This window comes from Phalaenopsis equestris, unplaced genomic scaffold (genome assembly GCF_001263595.1).
Source record: "Phalaenopsis equestris unplaced genomic scaffold, ASM126359v1 Scaffold000982, whole genome shotgun sequence".
NCBI classification, from domain to species: domain Eukaryota; kingdom Viridiplantae; phylum Streptophyta; class Magnoliopsida; order Asparagales; family Orchidaceae; genus Phalaenopsis; species Phalaenopsis equestris.
Genome location: NW_018165421.1, coordinates 67,548 through 88,303, shown reverse-complemented (window position 1 = coordinate 88,303; position 20,756 = coordinate 67,548). Strand labels below are relative to the sequence as shown.

At 35.3% G+C, this 20,756-nt stretch overlaps 1 protein-coding gene across 1 annotated transcript; it reads right to left on the bottom strand.

Annotated features, from left to right (window-relative positions):
* Window positions 1-12,853: 12,853 nt before the first annotated feature.
* LOC110032614 (FAD-dependent urate hydroxylase-like) lies at window positions 12,854-17,071 on the bottom strand. The gene is made up of 6 exons (XM_020736288.1): window positions 16,749-17,071; window positions 16,526-16,672; window positions 16,038-16,088; window positions 15,591-15,759; window positions 14,086-14,314; window positions 12,854-13,418 (listed from the first exon to the last, which is right to left on the bottom strand). Exons 1-6 carry the CDS (start codon window positions 16,829-16,831, stop codon window positions 12,886-12,888), a joined length of 1,212 nt encoding a protein of 403 aa, XP_020591947.1. The 5' UTR covers window positions 16,832-17,071; the 3' UTR covers window positions 12,854-12,885.
* Window positions 17,072-20,756: the final 3,685 nt, after the last annotated feature.

Here is a 20,756-nt window from a genome sequence, read left to right as displayed (position 1 = left end):
TGATAAAAATGATATTGGGAATATTTGGGGGATTTTGGGAATTTTTTGGAATTTTTGTAATTTTGGGTAAGGAGGGGGATTTTGGTAATTTGGCCAATTTTGGTGATTTTGGGTAGTTTGGGTGTTTTCAAGGTTTTTGAAATGATTTTTGAACCAAGTTGGGTATTTTGGGTATATTTGAGAATTTTGATCAAATTCGGGGTCCCAAAGGTATCTAAGTAATTTGGGGGAATTTATGGGCAAAAGGCTAGGTTGGGTATCTTAGTAGAGTTGGAGTGTCAACCACCATCAATAAGCCATGGACCAATGGAAAGCCCATTTTGGGTCCTCTATGTAGTGGTCTTAGCTAAGCCATGGAAACCCCATTTTGGGTCCTCCATGTAGTGGTCTTAGCCAAACCCTAGCCCAAGGCTAATGGGTTTAGAGGACCACCTGCAGGAGTCTCCCAAAAGTATCAAGTGACCAAAGCCTAGAAATTATGGGTTTAGGGTAGTGAGTGATTGTGAGTGTAAGTGATTGCAAGTGAGTGCATTATCCATAGACCAACACTCAGGGTTAACCCTAAGGTCCAGCAGTCCTAAGGGTGACTCATCTTGAGTTCCCCCATAATCTCTTCCATATGGATCCCACCAACTAAGTGCTAGAAGTTAGGACCAATATATGGAACTTCAAGTTGAGCAAGGAAGAGTTCAAAATTTCTAATGGTGAGGGTTCCTTTTCTAGTTTTCTATGAATAATTAACAAGAAAGTCCTATGGCTAGACCCTAGGCTACTAAAGAGGGAAAACTAAACCTCAACCAAAAGTGAGGTCAACAAATGTAAAGAGGAAAAACTAAACCTCAATCAAAAGTGAGGTCAATAAGAGCCAATAATTGAATATTTGTAGACCAGAAGATTACTAGAATACAGTTCTGCTGCAAACCAATTCATGCAACGAGTGTTGTCTTACTCCTGAGTGAATAACATCCTTTACTACAGGTCCTTTGACCAAATGTGGTTACAGAGTTTGAGAAAATTTGAAGCCCACAAGTTAAATTTTTCTGGTTTAAGTTTAATTTTTAAAGACTTTTAGGGTGGATTTTATGTCATTTTATTTAGTTTGGTTGGTACCTTAGCCCAAATTTCCCTCGACCGAGGCTACATGTGCTTTTGTTCTCGAACAAGAAGTAAAAACCTATTTTAACCTCCAGGTACCTAAGTCTAGATTAATTATAGCTTAGTTCAAGTTAGGTTGAAATGATCTAAGATGAAACTACAAATAATTCGAGTTAACCTGAGTCAGGCTGGTTTTCCCTTTGACTATCTTCAAACTTGTTTAGATCGACCAAAGTTTAATAGGATTGACCCATGTTGACTCAGTTTGATTTAGGTCAAACTAGTCTTACTTGGTTTAAATTGACACATGGAAAGACAAATTAAACTAATCAGATCAACTTGAAAGCGAACCAGGCTCTTGGGTTTTTTTAGTCCCCAAATTGAGTTCTCTTAGCTCATCTACTATTGATCTAATTTCTTCTTAAAATTCTAATGGTGCGTCTTCGATTGAAAGCTCTTTCGAATTGGGTGCTTTTGCACATTCAATATCGGGTTCTTCGGTGACAACAAGACAAAATTTTGTGTCATACAGGGGGTCCGAGTGTGCTAAATCCAACACCTAAACAACCACGAGATTGTTGTAATCTCAACCTCATGGGTTTGAGGGGCTAAAACTATGTAGGTTCACTCTCAGATTCAAAAGGGGAACGTAAAGGCTTATAATTCTGTGGGGTTTCCTCTAGGCACAACAAAAATCCTAACATAAATTCTCTAACAACCTGACCTAGGGGGCTCTAGGAAATGAAATCACAAAGGATTCTAGGATCTCACCTTCGTCATGGTTGCTTGAAGCATTCTATTTGATTGCCCATCGCCGTCAGCCACCCGCGGTTTGTTACTTACTGCTACCTGGCAGCAAACCTCACTGGTGCCAGCCGCCACCCCCTATCGCTCGTCCTGCTACCCACCATAGCCCACTGCCTGTCGCTCGCCACCTACCATCCACCACCTACCGCTCATCTCCCAAATAAATTAATTCATTATTTTTAATCTACTTCAAACAAAATAATATATATATATATATAAAGTCCTTCATTTATTTTATATTGAACCAAATAACCATAAAGTATTTCAAATACATTATAATAACAATATGTTGCAAACCTTTTATATTGTACTTCATTTTCAGCAAACCAAATGGCTCATAAATCCATTTCAACTATTTATAAAAGTTTATTTAGTCTTTGACTTTCATTATTCATATTGTTTGTTGAAGGCCTTCTAGAGGCTCAAAGCGAGCCGATCCCAGCAGTAGGCTTATGGTTTGGGCACATCTCACGATCCTTCTGAGTACGACCTCTGGAGAGATGTTTTCAATGGCAAGAAAAGGGGCAGGATCTACAGATTGGGGTCTCATACACCAGTCTATGATGCATGTTTAACCTCTAACACAACTGGTGCATTTATTTCCACTTCATAGGAGGAGGGGTGTCGGCAGGGAAAATGTGTGTGTGTGTGTGTGTGTGTGTATGTTCCTTGAAAGTAATTTTAATTTAATATACATATAAATTTGGTTTTTTAGAAAAAAATAGTGTTTTAATTTTGAAAAAAAAGTAATATTTTGATTTTTGGAAATACGAGACCGAATCGATCCCATAAAGACAATAATCGCAAGTAATATATCTACCTCAAATGATAGATACACTACTTGATGGTGGTGCTCAATTAAATAAAACAATGAGTTTATGACATCTGTTTGGTCTGCAAACCATTTTTTTATGTGCCGAAAAATTCCTCTATCTAATATAGAAGATTATATAGGGTCTATATTAAGCTGGGGTCTTAAAATTTCTTATAAGGGCAAGCCCCTATAGTTAATTACTTCTTACATTAATGAAGTCACTTAAGAAAAATCTCGATTTAGATCATAAAATCATGCCTTCAAGGATTTCAAAAGGTAGGACTTTTCAAAGATCATACAAAAAGGTGTGAAATAGGAAAGACTCAAATTTGGAACATTTTATTTTGGAATCCAAATGAAGAAATACTAAGGGATGCCATGGATCCTAAGGAGAACCTCGACGACTTCCCAAGCTATCCGGTGGTTTAGCTTCAATTTCGATGAGAAGATATTAAATGTTTCATTCTGCCAATTATTATTATATAGGGCTTACATTTATATGACATAATCATACAATTAACCTGGAAGATAGAGTATTTATGTCACAACAAGTGACAACCTCAGAGCCTAAGACGAGTTAGGGCTTAGATTGCACAACATAATTGTGCAAAGGCCAAAAGATATAGTTGAGAATTTATGTCGCACTAGGCAAACTACCTCGAAGTCCTATGGCTTGTTGTTTTAATTCTAAGGAAAGATTTGTTGTTGTAGATCTGTTTGCTCTCTCAAGGTTATTCTTCTGTGCATCCTTGTTGTGTTGCCCATGGCACTAGCTCCAAACTCTTTGGCAAAGTAGCAGTCCTAAAGTTTAAGGTTTAAAGGTTTAAATGACAAATTTCAATTCAATCATTATGAGGGGGGTTAAAGTTGATTAGAGTGACACCAATTATGATCACACGGTTCTCTTGTTCCGGTACCACTATTTTTTTAATTTACTTAGCTTAAATGAGTTTTTAAACTCATTTAAAATGAGGAGATCTCGTTAGCAACCATGAGTTACCTCATCTGAGAGACTCTTGTAAATTCAAAAAGGTCATGTTCTAAAATTGTTATATATGTTTTAGTTTTGAAAATGTTGTTTAATTTTGAAAAATATTGGTTGGTTTTGGAAAGTTTATTTTTATTTTGCAGATGAAGTAAAATCTACAACCAAGCATGTATAATATTTTAAAGTAAGAATAAATTGTAGTAAGTAAAATAACAAAAATTAAATAAAATTGTAAAAGCATACCTGTCATCTTCTCGTTGTTCCCGCTGAAAAATTAGCTTTTGCAGCATGTATATAATTTTGCAGAAATTTAAATAAAATTGCAGGAAAGAAAACAGGGAAAAAAAGTTCAAGCTACCTCTACTAAGTTCTATGTTACAACCTGATGATTCCCTAAAAGTTTTAATGGATGATTTTCTTGAGCAAAGTATAATAGGTTCATTAGTCCTTCAAAAATAATCAAACGATCGTAAAGGTGTTCGAAGAATGACTCTAAGCAACCTTTAGAATCTTTTGAAACATCTTGAGTTCATTTGAACATATTATATTGTTCAGATAATCATCCAAAGTTAAGTTTAGGGTTTGATTGGTTAAAATACTCTATGCTCAATGAACTTGATGTTTTAATCATCTCATGAGTGGGGTATTTAATTAGTCATTTATTATTTTGCTTAAAAGTTATATAAGTGGGTGCCCTTGAGGGCAAGATTAGGTTATTAAGACTTTTATGCCTACAATTAAGGTTGGGCTTGTAGTGTTTACAAAATGTTCACAATTAATTATGTTTCCTAATCCTCACTAAGCAAATTCAAATTAAGTCTAGTTCACTACTGAGCCCTTAAGACTTATGAGTGAATAAATTCAGATAAATTTAGAACTTTCAGGGATATTAAATTTATGGTATTTTTAATCTTTATCAATGCTTATAATATCACTCCAATATTAACTAGTGGTTTTAAATTAGTGAATTATCATTTTCCAACATCCAACCCCCTATATAAGGATCACTAAATTTACTTAATTCCCGAATTATAATAATTGAGGGAAATTACAATTATAATTTTATTATAAAAAAGTGAGGCATTGGTTTCTATTATTTAATCCCTTGTGTTTCAATCATCTAAAAGAGTACCCTTTAATCAATTTAAGGCATAAAAATTCAAAATTACCATTTTGCCCTTAGGGTTCCCCACCTCATAACTTATTAAATATAACTCAAATGAATTTGAAATTTTTATAGTACCCCACTCATGTGTCAAATAAAATATTAGAGGAGAAAATGTGATTTTCTGATTTTTATTTAATTTATAATAATTATTTTATTCAAAAATAGGAATTTTTCAAGGTTAATTCATTTAATCAATCAAAACAATTATTGGAGTTTCACCTAGGTAAGAGGACCATTAGGACTAATTTTCATGATTTTTGGATTTTTTTAATTATTAAATTTATTTAATGCTTTTGAGTATTAATTAAATATAAAATATTATTTAAGTTAAAAATTAACTTGTATATTTTTATTAAATCTCTCTGAGTCAAGGAAACCCAAAGAAATAAATTTTATATTTTTTTAATTTTATGTTTTATTTATTGTAATTAATTTAGTGCCAAATTATGAAAAATTCATTTTTAAGCCTTTAAAAATTTATAACTTTATTTAGAAAATTAGGAAAAAAAATTTAATTACTCTCAAGTGATCTGGGAATCAGTTGTGACATTTTCAGGTATTTTTCAATTTTATTAATTTTTATCATTTTTAATTATTTTTAATTATTAAAGTTTAAAATATACCTTAAAAATCAATTATTTGTTTTAATTTTATTTTTATTAATTGTCTCTGATGACAAGGAACTCAAAAAACCACTTTTTATATTTTTTGACCTTTAATTTAATTTATTTAGTTATTTTAATGCAAATATCAAATTTAGCTAAGAAAATCAGTTTTAGGTTTCAAATTTTTATAGAGAGTTAATATGACTATTTTTTACAGTGTGGGATAACATTTTTGATTTTTCCATTCATATTTTTATTTCATTTTAAGGACATAATTACATAAAATGATGTGTTTAATTGTTTAAATTCAATTTACATTTTTCCTAGTGTCCTCTGATCATATTGAACCTACCAAAATAAGTTTTATATTTTTTTTTATTTATATTTTAATTTTTATAATTTTTTAATTAAATAAAAGTGATTTATTTTTTAAAATTATGGCTTCCACACTTAGAGGTGTTCTCTGACTTTGGAAAAATCAGAGAGCATACCTAAGGACATGAAGTTTAAACCCCCAAAATATCAAGCCATGGAGATTAACATTAATGACTTATGATTTATTTAAGTTTTTAGGTATTTAATTAATTAAAAATAAAATATAAGTCAAATAATTTTAATTTTTATTCTACACTGTTCTCCTTTATTCACTGAACAATAAAGTATTTTTCTTTAATTTTTATGATTTTTCTATGCAAAGATATGGATTTTCTATGCTTTGGGAATTAAATAAATCCTAAATCCCTATTTTCCTACTTATCCAGCTCAGCCTCTGCGTCATCCCAGAATTCTCTGAAGCTCCACGCATCGCGTTCTGATTCAGCGCTGCCATCTCACTCAGCTGCCACGTGGCCGCGCGTTCACGTATCGTTTCTTCATCCGATGTCGTCTCGTCCGTTGGATCAATACATGCGCTAAACGGACGACATCCGTTTATCGTCCCCGATCAGCCTAAGTCGAGAACCGTCCACACTAAATAGCTTTGATCTCACTCGATACTCAATGAAATTAAGTGTGGTTTGTTCTTACACGTGCATCTAACTGATACAAACATATATATACAGTTGATCATGCATGATATTAAGATTTTCTTCATAAAAGCCCAAACTAAGCTCAATTTGGGGGAAAGTGGCTCATACCTTGGTCCACGAGGTGTAACCTCAATTGGATTTGTTCCTGAGCTTCGTTGTGAGCTGGCGAACCTCCTCTAAGTGTCACCTTGACCTGAGATTGAGTCCATGTATGAATTCGATCAAATCGATTTGGGGGCCTTAATCTACGGCTATGTTACGACAGTTATAGAATGGGGCTTTCAGGGGGATCCTCTTCTTTTGGTCAAGGGATGGCGAGGAGCAACTCAATTTGGAGTTTGGTGGATAGTGGTGGAGTGGTTAAATATGTCCTAGTTTCAGTTGAGAATTGGGTGGAGAAATTGGCTCTGGACAATAGCTATGGGTGACTGGAAGCAGTGGGCTTGCACACAAGGAGTCTTGGAGAAGCTCTGGAGGCAATTTGGCAGAGTCTCCCCAGGGTTTTGTTGTGCATCATCCTTTTCTGGCCATGGAGGGTACTCTTCTTATAGCCATGGCCATGGCTGCCATCAGAGCAAGCCAGGGTGGCAAAGAGGTAGCTTAGGTGGAGGGGAGAAAAGCTGTGATGACCAATAACAATGGGATAACTCCTATGAGTTTAATTTTGGGGTTTAAGCCAGTTGGGTCTTCTCGGGCTAGGTGTTTTACAACGGCTGAGGTGGTGGTCGGCCAGGTCAGGTCACTTCTGAGCTCAGGGAGGCCATGAAGGTTGAGTGGTGCAATTAATTTGGTTTAATGGTGGCTCCAAGGTGAATATCCAAGGGGAATATGAGGTTTGGATAAGTTGGGCTCAGTTGGGTCTAACCCCTTGGTCCAAGGGTTGGGTTTGGTTCCCTGGTGGTGAGGGTGCTTGGGCTAACCCCAAGGAAGGTTTGAGTGAGGTCAAGTTGCTGACTTGGGCATGGAACAAGAGTTAATTGTTGCCCAAGTGAAGGAGGGAGAGGGGAATGGTCACCTCCTCATGCCATTTTTAGCAAAAATTGACTTTATGATGCCCATGGAAGGCTCCATGAGTCATGCCATGATATCTATGGGGTCATGTGAAGGTTTCATGAAAAATGAAATTTTGATTTTATGATTTTTTAATGGAAAATGCCAACATGCCCAATTTTGGTAAAGTACCATGCATGCATGGGGAAATTTGGTATGATACCATGGTAAAGTGATTTTGGATGCCATGGGATGATGCCATGGGATGATGAAAGTGGGATGATGAAAGATTGAAATTACATCATGTGGGCCAATTCGGGCTCTTAGAATTTTATGGAATGGGCTTTTAAAATACACATTGGTATGGCTTTTAAAATGTGCACATGATGATTTTAATTTTGGAAATTGACCATGGGTCAATCAAATGGATTTTGAATTGGTTGAAATTGAATTTGGATATGTTGAATTTGATGAAATTAGGGCATTTGATTGATCATGAAGCTCAATTTGAGGATTTTTTTACTTTGGGTCAATTTGAGGCAATTCACTTGGACTTGGATTTGGAGTTTAGAATTGGTTTTAATTGGGCTTGAATTTGATTTCAATTGGGTTAGGACATGATGAATTTGAGCTTAGAACTGAAATTGAAGAAATTTGAGATCCATTCGGGCGCAAATTGGGGTGATTTGGGGGCTTTAGGCACTTAGGGAAAAATTGGGATTTTAGTCAAAGTGAGTCAATTTGGTCAAATTAGACTCAATTGATGGAAAAAAATTGGTTTTATGATGGTAAAAAAAATTGGTTTTAGGAGTGTTTTAAATGATTTTGGAGGTTTTTAGAATTTTTGGGTCACCAAGGGCATTTTGGTAATTTTGACAAATTTGGGGGGTATTTTGATAAATATAGAATTTTTGGGATGTTTTGAGTAATTTGGATGGTATGAAATGGTTTGAGATGATTTTTCAACAAAATTGATGGATTTGGACCAACCTTGGATTTTTGGGGTGTTAGGGGCAATTTGGTAATTATGGGAAAGTTTAGGGCTAAAAGGTCAAAATTGGGTAATTAGGTAAGATTCAGGTTTGATGCAAATGCTGATCATAAAATTATCCCCTTTGTGCCATGTGACTAGAGAAACCCACTTTGGATTCCCCGTGTACTGGTTATATCCACCCCAGTTAAGGACTAAGTTGGGGAAACCTCCACATGGGTCTCCAAAGAGGTCAGGGAACCAAACCAAACATGTGAACATGTGTAGGCTAGGGTTCAAGGTAGGCTAGGGTTCAAGGTTGTGAGTGAAAGTGTGAAGTGCATGTGTGTATACTAGACCAAGCCACATCACCCAGGGTCAACCCAAAGGTCGGGCAGTCCTATGGGGAACCCTTCTTGAGCTCCCCCATATCGGCTCCACCTACTAAGTGCTAGAGGTTAGAACCAACATGTGAAACTTCAAGATTAGCAAAGAAGAGTTTAGAATTTCTATTGGTGAGGGTACCATCACTACTCCTCTAGGAGTAGTTAACAGGAAAGTTTTATGGCTAGACACTAGGCTCCTAAGAAAGAAAGACTAGAACTCAACAAAAAGTGAGGTCAATAAATGGACCCCACATAGGTGTTGTGTGCCGAGCAAGCACACCGCTCGTATTGGTGTTGACCGAAGAGATCACGAAAACCAACACAGACTTCTAAGTCAACAAACTTAGAACAAAGTGTAGAATTGAGTGAGAGCTATTTCCATTAGGGAATTAGCATGTGGACATTCGATCAAAACCTAAGATTCAAAACTCTCATTGGGGATAAGAAGGTAGATTTCAAATTATCAAGCTTCAGGTGCATGGAAGGATGCAAATTAGTATTTAGGTGCTAACCCCAAAATGGGAACTGTATATGGTTTGTGTGTTAATTAGTTTCGATATTATAATGTGATGTTTGTTGATGGTACTGTTATGATTGCAGGTGAGTAAATTATAGTGTTGAAGGAGGGCTTTATTTTTTTTTCATGCTACAAATTTTCGACGGCTTACCGATGCTTATACGGCTAGTTGATTTGGTGCTGACGGTTTTTCAACGTTATCTCGAAGAAGACATGTTATAAGAGAGTGTTGTACTTTTGCTACGGACCTTGACCGTCAAAAACTTTTCCATAGTTAAATGACGGTTGTGCTACACTTTTCTAACGTAGGTGCAACACTTTTACGATGTATGTGCAACACTATTCCTATGAATATTAAAGTCGGTTATGAAACTGATGGTCAAGCTACGATAAAAAATTTTGATCACTAGTGACGATTAGGTATGTCAGATAAACGTTGGTGAGGGTACCATCACTTAATATGAAACTGTAGATAAATCATCAATTAATTTCATTATCGACAAGGGGTTTTAGTACGTCAAATGAACTGGATCTAAACCGTCGGTAAATATGTTCCCTACGGTTTTACCATTATTACCGAAGGTATGTGATTATAGCCTAAATTCTTGTTGCGCACTCGCTCTGTTTGAAGTCGTCATTTTGGGCTTTGGATCGCCCATCTCGAGCATCAAGCTGCTGGTGTCTCATTTAGAAACGACCATCCCACGACGCAATTGTACCCATTTACAGTGCACGAATCCCAGTGCTCAGTTCATAGTCACCTAGTTCTTTGGCACGGGCGTTGAGGCACCCTTATGGGGTGTTGGTTTTTGTTGGATGGCTTCGAACCCAATCAAGCTCCGTGCACTAACATTCATCTGTTGTGTGGGCTTATCTTAAGCTCCTCTAGGAGTAGTTAACAGGAAAGTTTTATGGCTAGACACTAGGCTCCTAAGAAAGAAAGACTAGACCTCAACAAAAAGTGAGGTCAACAAGGAGATGTGATGCCAGGTTGCTGCCGAGGTCTCCACTCGCCTAAGCACCATGAGATTGGAGATGGAGCAGAAGATGAAAGAAGAGAGCGAAGCGGTGCTGCATTCTGAACTACATAAAGGGAAGCAGGCAGTTCAGGATGTGGATGAGGATGAGAGGATAGAGAAGATGAATAGAGAGTTTTTTTTGTTTATGTTTGTTTTTAAGTTAAATGATTTATTGGCCGCAAACATTATTTTTATTAAACAATTGTTCATTTCAGTTGGTTTAATGAAATTGTGTTTCTTTTATTTTTGTATATGGTTTGTGTTAATTAGTTTCAATACTATGATGTGATGTGTGTTGATTGTACTGTTATGATTGCAGGTGTGTAAATTATAGTGTTGAAGGAGTCATGCTACAAATTTTTGACGACTTACTGATGCTTATAAGGCTAGTTGATTCGGTACTGACGGTTTTTCAACGTTATATCGAACAAGACATGTTATAAGAGAGTGTTGTACTTTTGCTACGAACCTTGACCATAAAAAACTTTTCCAAAGTTAAATGACGGTCGTGCTACACTTTTCTAACGTAGGTGCAACATTATTCTTATGAATATTAAAGTTGGTTATGAAACTGATGGTAAAGCTACGATAAAAAATTTTGATCACTAGTGACGATTAGGTATGTCGGATAAACGTTGGTGAGGGTACCATCACTACTCCTCTAGGAATAGTCAACAGAAAAGTCCTATGGCTAGACACTAGACTCCTAAGGAAGAAATACTAGACCTCAACAAAAAGTGAGGTCAACAAGGAGATGTGACACCAGGTTGCTGCCCAGGTCTCCACCCACCTAAGCACCATGAGATTGGAGATGGAGCAGAAGATGAAAGCAGAGAGCGAAGCGGTGCTGCATTCTGAACTACAGAAAGGGAAGCAGCCAGTTCAGGATGTGGATGAGAATGAGAAGATAGAGAAGATGAATAGAGAGTTTTTTTTGTTTATGTTTGTTTTTAAGTTAAATGATTTATTGGCCGCAAACATTATTTTTATTAAACAATTGTTCATTTCAGTTGGTTTAATGAAATTGTGTTTCTTTTATTTTTGTATATGGTTTGTGTTAATTAGTTTCAATACTATGATGTGATGTGTGTTGATTGTACTGTTATGATTGCAGGTGTGTAAATTATAGTGTTGAAGGAGTCATGCTACAAATTTTTGACGACTTACTGATGCTTATAAGGCTAGTTGATTCGGTACTGACGGTTTTTCAACGTTATATCGAACAAGACATGTTATAAGAGAGTGTTGTACTTTTGCTACGAACCTTGACCGTCAACAACTTTTCCACAATTAAATGGCCGTTGTGCTACACTTTTCTAACGTAGGTGCAACACTATGCTTATGAATATTAAAGTCGGTTATGAAACTGATGGTCAAGCTACGATAAAAAATTTTGATCACTAGTGACGATTAGATATGTCAGATAAACATTGATTAATATAAAACTGTAGATAAATTATCAATTAATTTTATTATCGACAAGGGGTTTTAGTACGTTGAATGAACTGGATCTAAACCATCGGTAAATATGTTCCCTACGGTTTTACTCATTATTACCGAAGGTATGTGACCGTCGATTATATCCTAAATTCTTGTTGCGCACTCGCTCTGTTTGAAGTCGTTATTTTAGGCTTTAGATCGCCCATCTCGAGCGTCAAGCTTCCGGTGTCTCATTTAGAAACGACCATCCCACGACAAAATTGTACCCATGTACAGTGCACGAATCCCAGGGCTTAGCTCATATTCACCTAGTTCTTTGGCACGGCCGTTGAGGTACATATGGCGTGTTGATTTTTGTTGGAGGGCTTCGATCCCAATCAAGCTCCGCACACTAACATTCATCTGTTGTGTGGGCTTATCTTAAGATGGTGGTGGCTCCACTTTTCTAAGGTGCTAGCACGACTACTTCAACAATATTGGTTGGATTGCATGGCAGGCACCTCTTCATGCCAGATTGTAGATTGTAGATTGTATAGCTAGCTCCAAGTCATCGGGCATAGGGATTTGCATAACTAACATTTAACATAAAATTAAATAGAATTTTTTTTTTTTATTGAATCATGCTTGCAATTTAATTTTTTTTGCAAAACAAGCAAATGTTTTACAATTTAAAAGATATCACAATAATTTTCCTCTTTGAATGATAATATTCATTATGCTTCTAAATTATTTGTTGTATCTACAGATTTATATAACAAAGGAGTGATTCACTGCCGAGGTTCATGAAGATTCAATTGTGGGTTGAGGGTGGTTCAAGTACGGATGAGACCTTCAACCACAAATCCATAAAACTCGAGCAAGCTGCAATCATTTCGCTCGACCCTGTTAAACCACAATGTGATGAAACAGCAACGCAAACCCATAATTTTAAAAAATACTACATCTCGCTTTACTCAGCAGCAACCAAACACCGTAGCAATTATTTCCACAACAAATTGTGCACATGTTAAGAGAACTGGTTCCACATTCAGCCAAAAATCACTTTTTTCCACAAAAGTTCAGAGATGACCACAGTCAAAGTGCGCATGGCCATGCGAGTTCTTACCCGACATCAGAACTAACAAAACACCAAATACCATCCTCTTCACCCAGGAAGAGGTTGCAGACATGGAACCAATTAGAAACGCGCGCATTGATAGGCTCATTATCCTTACCCTTCGTTCCCTAACATACTTGTTAATGGCGGCTTCAGCTTTCCTCTTCAGTTCGCGGCAGCCGCATGCGGCTATTTGATGCGGTTGGAGCTCTCTTCCCAAGCATCTAGCGAGGACCACCGCATCTTCTATGGCTGCAGAGCCTCCTTGGCCAATTGAAGGGTCCATCACATGTAATGAGTCCCCCGCAAGCGTTGTTGTTCCTTTTTGCATTTTACCGAATAGAATGTGCCATGGCGCACGGTATCTGATGCGTGTGAGGGTTAATGTGTCTGTTTCGCAGTTTGTGATCATGTCGATCACGTCTTTGGGGGAACCTTGAAGGCGCTCCGAGGTTAGTTCTCTGATTAGTTTGGGATCTTCCCTTGCTTCTATATCTGCAGAGTGACAGAATTCAAGTAGTAGGTTTAGAGATTGTAAGGTTTTATAAGGTTTAGTTTAGAGAATGGAGTTTTTTGGAGGATGCTATATATTGTTTGGTGAAATTTAGGAGAGATTGGTATTGTTCTCAGAACGAAAGCAGCATTTGGTTATAGAAAAAGAAAGGTTCTTAATCATACATAGACCATCCTATCTGCATTTGTAAAATTGTATTAAGAAAGAACATTTTTTTGAAAGTTGATGTGAATGCTATAAATATTTTACTTATAGAAAAAAATGGCAACAATTTTTTTTATTTTTTATCTTCTATATTTGAGGGAATTTAATCCTAAATGCAAGCCAAAAAGGTTGCAAAAAAAAATGGCGATAGTTTGAAAAGCTAAATGATGAGAAAGTTACCTCAAACGAGTCATAATCATTGGAGGAAAGTGACAAAGGAAAGTTAGGAACTTAAGAAGAAAAAAAAAATTTATCATTGGAGAAAAGTGATAAAGTAAACTTAAGAATTAAGAAAAAAAACTGGATGTTATTGAATAGCTACTTGTTTACAGAATTTGAGCCAAGTTGGTCTCATCCAACACAAACAAAAATCATCTCGATTAGAATCTCATTAATTAAGCAATAGTTCTACATAAAATGTTTTGGAGGCTTGGTGCAAATTACCTCTTTGATTGAATTTATGATCCACAAACCAGAAAACTAGCTTGTCATTAACAGGAACCCTTCCAAGCAAGAAATTGTTGCCCCATAGATGCAGAAATTGATCACCAAAACTATGGCCATTCGGATAATTTGTGAAGCCTCTCGCCTCGCAAATGGGTGATATCTTTGGGGACTTCAGGCCTAATTTTTTTGCCACAACTGAATTTGATCCATCACAGCCAACTAAAATCTGTTAAATCACATAATTGCATGGAAATCCGGTCACTTCATTCTTTTTTGCCATAATACCACAAATAACCAAATATATACAGAGACTTCAGTCAGGAAATATTTCTTCAGCTATACATGCATGTAGGTCTTATTTTTTATCATGAAAACTATTTATAAATTATCACCATCAAATAAATTAGTTTCTAAACTGTCATGAACTGACTGACAGTTCCGGGATCACAAATCTTTGAGGGATGAATTTATATAAAACACAACATTGAAGTTGTAGCATATTACATCACATTAAGTAGCATCTTACTATTGAGTGAAATCAACCTAATATCATTTTAATGTGAAATGTATTTTTTTATGTCAACAAGAAAAATAAATAATGAGACTAATTTTATTTGGGAAAGTTAATGACAACTATGTTAGAAATTAATGATTAGAGTGTGCTTAGAACTTCGATCTCCTAATTGGAGAGAAGGCTGTCTACAAACTCATTCACAAGCCTTGCACTGATTCAATGAGGAGCTGAGTACTAATTTTAACTGATTTAAGGTGTCACATCATTTACAAACATGAGCAGCTTCAGTGGCACAAATTTAATTTTGAATTTATATAGAGAGTAATAGCAATATTACATGGATAATTTAGTCTTATGCAGCACATGTAATATTCAAATATCTAGTTTTAGCTAAATTAAAAAAGACTTGGTGAAGTTGTCAGGAATCAAGGCATATGACTCTCAGTCACACACCCAAGTTTGGAGGGCACTCATCCAAGCTCAAAGGGCATCTTCCTAACTCAGAAGGCACTTGTCCGGGGCACACAAGAAATCTACCTATTCGCAGACGACGATAACACTTATCCTGTCAACGAAACCTACATACTATTTGCCAAAGAAGTGGTCCATGTGACTTAACCAGGTTTCTAGTCACTATATTTATTTGTCTATGGCAAACATAGCATACATTAATTTATTTTATTGAATTAAAAAGTCGCTTGCCTTTTAGCACTAAAACTACTATAAAAATGGGATCAAAGGGCTATCTTTTTAGGAAATGACATACAATATTTTGAGCTTCTACATGAAGATTATGACCCTTTGAAGTTTCTCTCTCACTCACTCTCTTTCTCCACCCATCCTTCTTTTTTCTCATAAACTAATGTTCCAATCTCATAAATTTGAGAAGTAGGGTTCAAATATTGCCACAAATAACTTTAGATCGAGCAGGACACATGCTAATGTGAATGTATAAGAATCAGCTTAGTCATTTGTATTGATTAACCACCTTAGCTTTGATGATGAGCCCATCACTAGCATGAATAATGGGAAAAGATGTAATTGGATCAACCTCCATTGCTACCACTCTGCAACTAAAGCGAATTGACTCAGCTGGGAGAGTAGCAGCCAATGTTTCAACAAGATCACTCCTTTTTAAACAATGCAGTCCTTCTTTACTGAAACAAACAGGTGAGAAAAGAAAACATTAGTAAGAGAAGCAGGTAAAGGAAAATGACTCTCTTATATGTTTGGCACCTTCTGAAATGAATTAAACCAGATTTTAAGAGGGATAATGTATGGAAACAAATCTGGAACTTAAAAAAAAAAAATTAATTGCATATTAGTGTATTAGTAAGGATATAAACATGAATGAAAAGAAGTGGACTTTAATGCATGACTAGTAACTGAATAAATAAAGCAGAGTATTCTAAAAGGAAAAAAAATGCATATTTACCTGCATGGTGTTACCTTTGCTTCCTCTTTGAACAGCCAAGCATCCCTTATCCTGTATAATAGACAAAAGTAACTTTGTTAAAGATGAAACAATAGTTAGTCGTGTTAGGCTTATTTGTTTTGAGAGCCAACAAATTCAATGGATGAGCACCAACTATCTGAGTAAGAGAAGAAGATTTCAATATTAATCATGAAAATTATAATTGTCATATTACAATGCATTTGAACATCATAAAACACAAAAAATATATAATTTTTACAAAACTTCAAATAATAATTCAATCTGAAAATTAGCTAAATAATTTCATTAAAGCTTAATTTATTTATTCAAAATTAGCCGAGACAACCAACAGTTATGATGCTGAGCATGAGAAACATCAAGAATTACTTTGATAAAATTAATGTCTGCATTTAGAAAAAAAACAAATAAAAACACAGTTAACATGAGAAAATCTTAGACTGAGAGTAAACGAATGAGCTGCAAAATACTCTTTTATAAGGATAGCCTTTGAACGGAGCTCCTCTCCCACACCAAGTTGGTCAAGCGCATACCAACCATTCATAAATATAGAGATGGCACCCCCAGTTGTTCTTAGTTCATCAGACCTCTCCAAAACCAGGCTTTTAAAGCCCTTCCTGCAAATCTATAGGCATCAGAAAACAGAATGGGGAAGAAGACTTCAGGTCCAGAAGTATGGGAACTGAAGCACACCGGTGAAGTGCTAGGGCAGTGGCGAGCCCACAGATGCCGCCACCGATGATGACAATATCATGAGTCTCTCCTTCACCCTTCATCTTCTTCTTGCTCTTCGTATTCTTTTCTGGATATTTTAAGCCAACTTTGCCTCCAATCTATGGAGAAGAACACCTCCAAGTGAACATAAAAATGGAAATTCAGAAGCTTTCATTGTCATGTCGTGTGGAGACGGGGGCCATGGGGGTGATGTGGATTATGATATTTTCTGTGGAAAGAAAGGAGCAAAAGGACTGTACAAGTTGCAGAGCGGCAGATGGATTTTAGCAATTGATGGACCGCGGAAGGTGCCGCCGAATTGGTTAAAGTGACAATGCTGCCAAGACTACTATGCAATGAAAAGTAAAAAATGTGACTAAAGCTATAAATTCTTGTCTTGGTCAATAATAAAAGATAAATAATCAACATAAAATGTGATATAAAGATAATAAACATTTTTTAGGAGAAATAATGAGTTGAGAATTATTATAGGATATAAGTTATTTGTCATATAAAGCTAAACATATGTTGCAATATATTTTGAAATTCGCACATTTGTCCCCAATTATATACGAACAGAAAGAAAGATGCACATGCATAGAAGATAAATAGACCCATTGGCCCGAGTTTAATGATACAATGATTTATCTTTCCTCTCATTTTTAAAAGAAAAAAATGAAATATAAAAAATTATACCACTGAAGTTTCTCTTTTGATGAGGAAGTGGGCAACGACGTCAATGAAATCAATGAGAAATGGCCATCTTTGACCGACAATGTTAACAAAGGGAAATACCCTTGAACGAATTGAGTTTGAGAAAGGGAGGCTCAACTAAAACTCAAAACTTCTCAAACTCAAAAATTTACAATAATTGTTCCTATGGAACTTTACACAAAATCAAAATTATGTCATATTGGCTTTGGATTAATTTTAGTTAAAAAATACACAAATTTTAATACTACACATGTATGCATACCCAAATACGACAATCTACTTGAATAAAACTTCTAGCATTGACACACAACAAAAATTAAAAAAGAAGAAGAAAATGAAGAAGAAGAAAAGTGAAAAATCCTCAAGAATAAACTTGAGGTTGGCACAACAAAAATTCAAGAAAATAAAAGAAATTAGAAGAGCAGACATCGGTGATAAACTCTGCCTTGATTCTTTAATTAAAACTACATCAAAAGTTTTTCTCAAGGGTAAGAGTTAAGTGAACATTGAGTTGGCTAAAATCTATTGAAATTAAATTGAAGAGATTTGAGGTTAGCGATAGACTTTAAATCACACCAATTTAAGGATCTATGAAATCTTCTTAAAGATGGAATGAAGGAAATTAAAGAAAGATCAAGGTATTAACCATTAAAGATAATCAATCCTAATGAAATTTAAACACATTTATTTAGTCTTGATTAATAGGTTGAATAGTTAGAAACGTACAGGAGTACTATACATTTCATAATAATTCAAGATGAGCCATGTGATTACTAGAGGGCAAGTAATATAGTAAGTTTGGGGGTATTGAGATACGTTAATTTTACGTGATTTTACATACATTTTTATCAATGTTTTTTATATTAATTTCACTTATTTATCATAGATTTATAGTTGAAAAAAAATTCTTGATGTTGCGCAGGTTATAGGTGTTGAACATACAAAGCAAGGATAAAATGCACCATATAGTGTTGTCTGGCGTGACCATGCTAGTTTTTTGTTTGATCACGTGGGGGTTTGCATGACCATGCCACCAGAAGTCTAAACTTGTAGTTTGTTATATTTCTTGTCAATTTTGGACCTATCGAAAGATTTGGAGAGCTTGGATGCCTATTTTGGATCTCTAATGTAGACCTAACTATAAAATTATTTTTTTGCCATGAGAAAAGTTATTTCTGACCTCTTCGAGGCTTGGACAAAGGAGTTCTACACCAGAGAAGGCACGAAAGCTGCAAGAAGAGAGTTTGGGAGAAGATTTGTGGAATCTCTTGAGGGTTGTCTTCCTCTGTGGGTTCAAACCTTCAAGGAAGAGTTTATTTACTTGGCGTGTTATGAGAGATCTTGTATGAGAGAGAAAGCAACTGCCTTTGCTGGGGAAACAAATTCTTATAAGTTCGTAATGGAAATTCATGTGGTGTTTTTTGCTATGTTTTTCTTCATATGAGCAACTAAGCTTTTCTTCGTGTCTCTATGATGCAGGAAGTAGCAGATTTATCATTGGTCTTCTCAAATGTTTTTCTATTAATCATTTTGTTGAGCTTTTCATGGCCTATGTTGTTGGTTAATCTCTTATCTTCATTTACTCCTAATCTGGCCAACTAAGAAGTTAAAATGTTTCATGAAACTATGACCTCTAACCATTGTATAGTGGAAATGAAAGGTTAATCACAAAATTCTGAGAGAATAGGCATATTTCAGTGGAATTCTGCAATCATTCCAGAGGATTGAAAAAGTCATGCAGAATGTCATAGGGATTGATTAAGCTTCAATTTCATGGATTCTAGGCTTCTTTTGACCTAGAAATAGGCATAAGGAGTAGCTTTTTCTATATTGACAACATTAACATAGGAAAATATTTAGGAAAGCAATGATCGACATGATCCTCAAATCACAGAGGCACGAGCCTCGTCTATCTCAAAAGAACTCATGAATTTTTTCCTTTTATTTTCTACATCTTTTTACTGTCAAGTATTCTATTTTGTGAGGGCCTTAGGACATTAAAAACTTATTTGATAATTGACAAGCTTGATTAACATAATTAGTAAACTAAGACAGTTTCTGTGAGAAGAAAGCATTACAATTTCTCTGTGGGATCCATATGTAGTACTCCTGAACCGCATTACTATTTGATATGTGCACTTGCATTGTACGACCAACTTACATCCCGATAAGTTTTGGCGTGTCATCCATATTGATCATCCTTGATTATAGTATTTTTTTTATGATTTGGATGCTTTAATGATGTCAAAATTGATTGAAAGTAGGTTCATTGGATTTCTCTCATTGAGACGCTCGATTTGAATATAAATATATCGAATTTGTAGTTCATTTGACCATTAAATTGATAGTCCAAAATCTCTAAAAGTGCTTTAATTACTTGATAGGGCTTGAATCAACTCAGATAAATTCAATTTTAGAATCATAAGGTTCTTCTTATTGAGACGTCAACTTGATTATAGATTATAAACTTGTTGAATTTGAAGCCTTAGATGATCTTGAAATTAAGGGGATAGTTGCAGCTTATTTCAAAACAGCTACATAGCAGCTATGACAAGAAGCAATTGCACAAAAACTATTGTGAATAAACTGACTGTCTATTTATTTTTTATAATTTCAAAATAACTATGTTGCAGCTGTTTCTAGACAAATGACTATTTTGTTATTGAACTATAAACAACAGAACTACTCCTGCTACCACAATTTATTCTTAAAAGCAAGTATCCAGTTCGAAAATTACAAAATAAAATTGGTCACCTCGCTAAACAGTAAGTAACACGACAACCAAAATTAAAAAAAAATTAAAATAATAATTAATAATATGATAAAATTATTTTTAAAATGATGTCTATATATGTCACGAGTTAAGTTGTCCTCCAAGGAAATTCTCTACTCCCGATCACTCTAGATAATAGAATCCTCCAACTCATCCACCCACCCAAAGAATTCACAATTTTCAGCTCTTCTCCTTGAACGCCTGTAAAAAGTGGTATTGAAATTCCTCGAGCTCATCTTTCCTAAAGGCTTAAAATCACATCATACGGACCTTTAGATGCAACATTAATGAAAATGAATAATAGAAATTTTTAATTAAGGTTTTATGGAACTGTGAGGTCTCAAAGAATGCAGTATATGAATCAACAAATCTGTCCCAACAGGAATAAAGTATACCTTATAAAAAAAAGAATTTTTTGTTGCATTTAAACCACATAATATCAAACTCGTATTTGTCACTATATACATACATACATATATATATATATATACATACATATA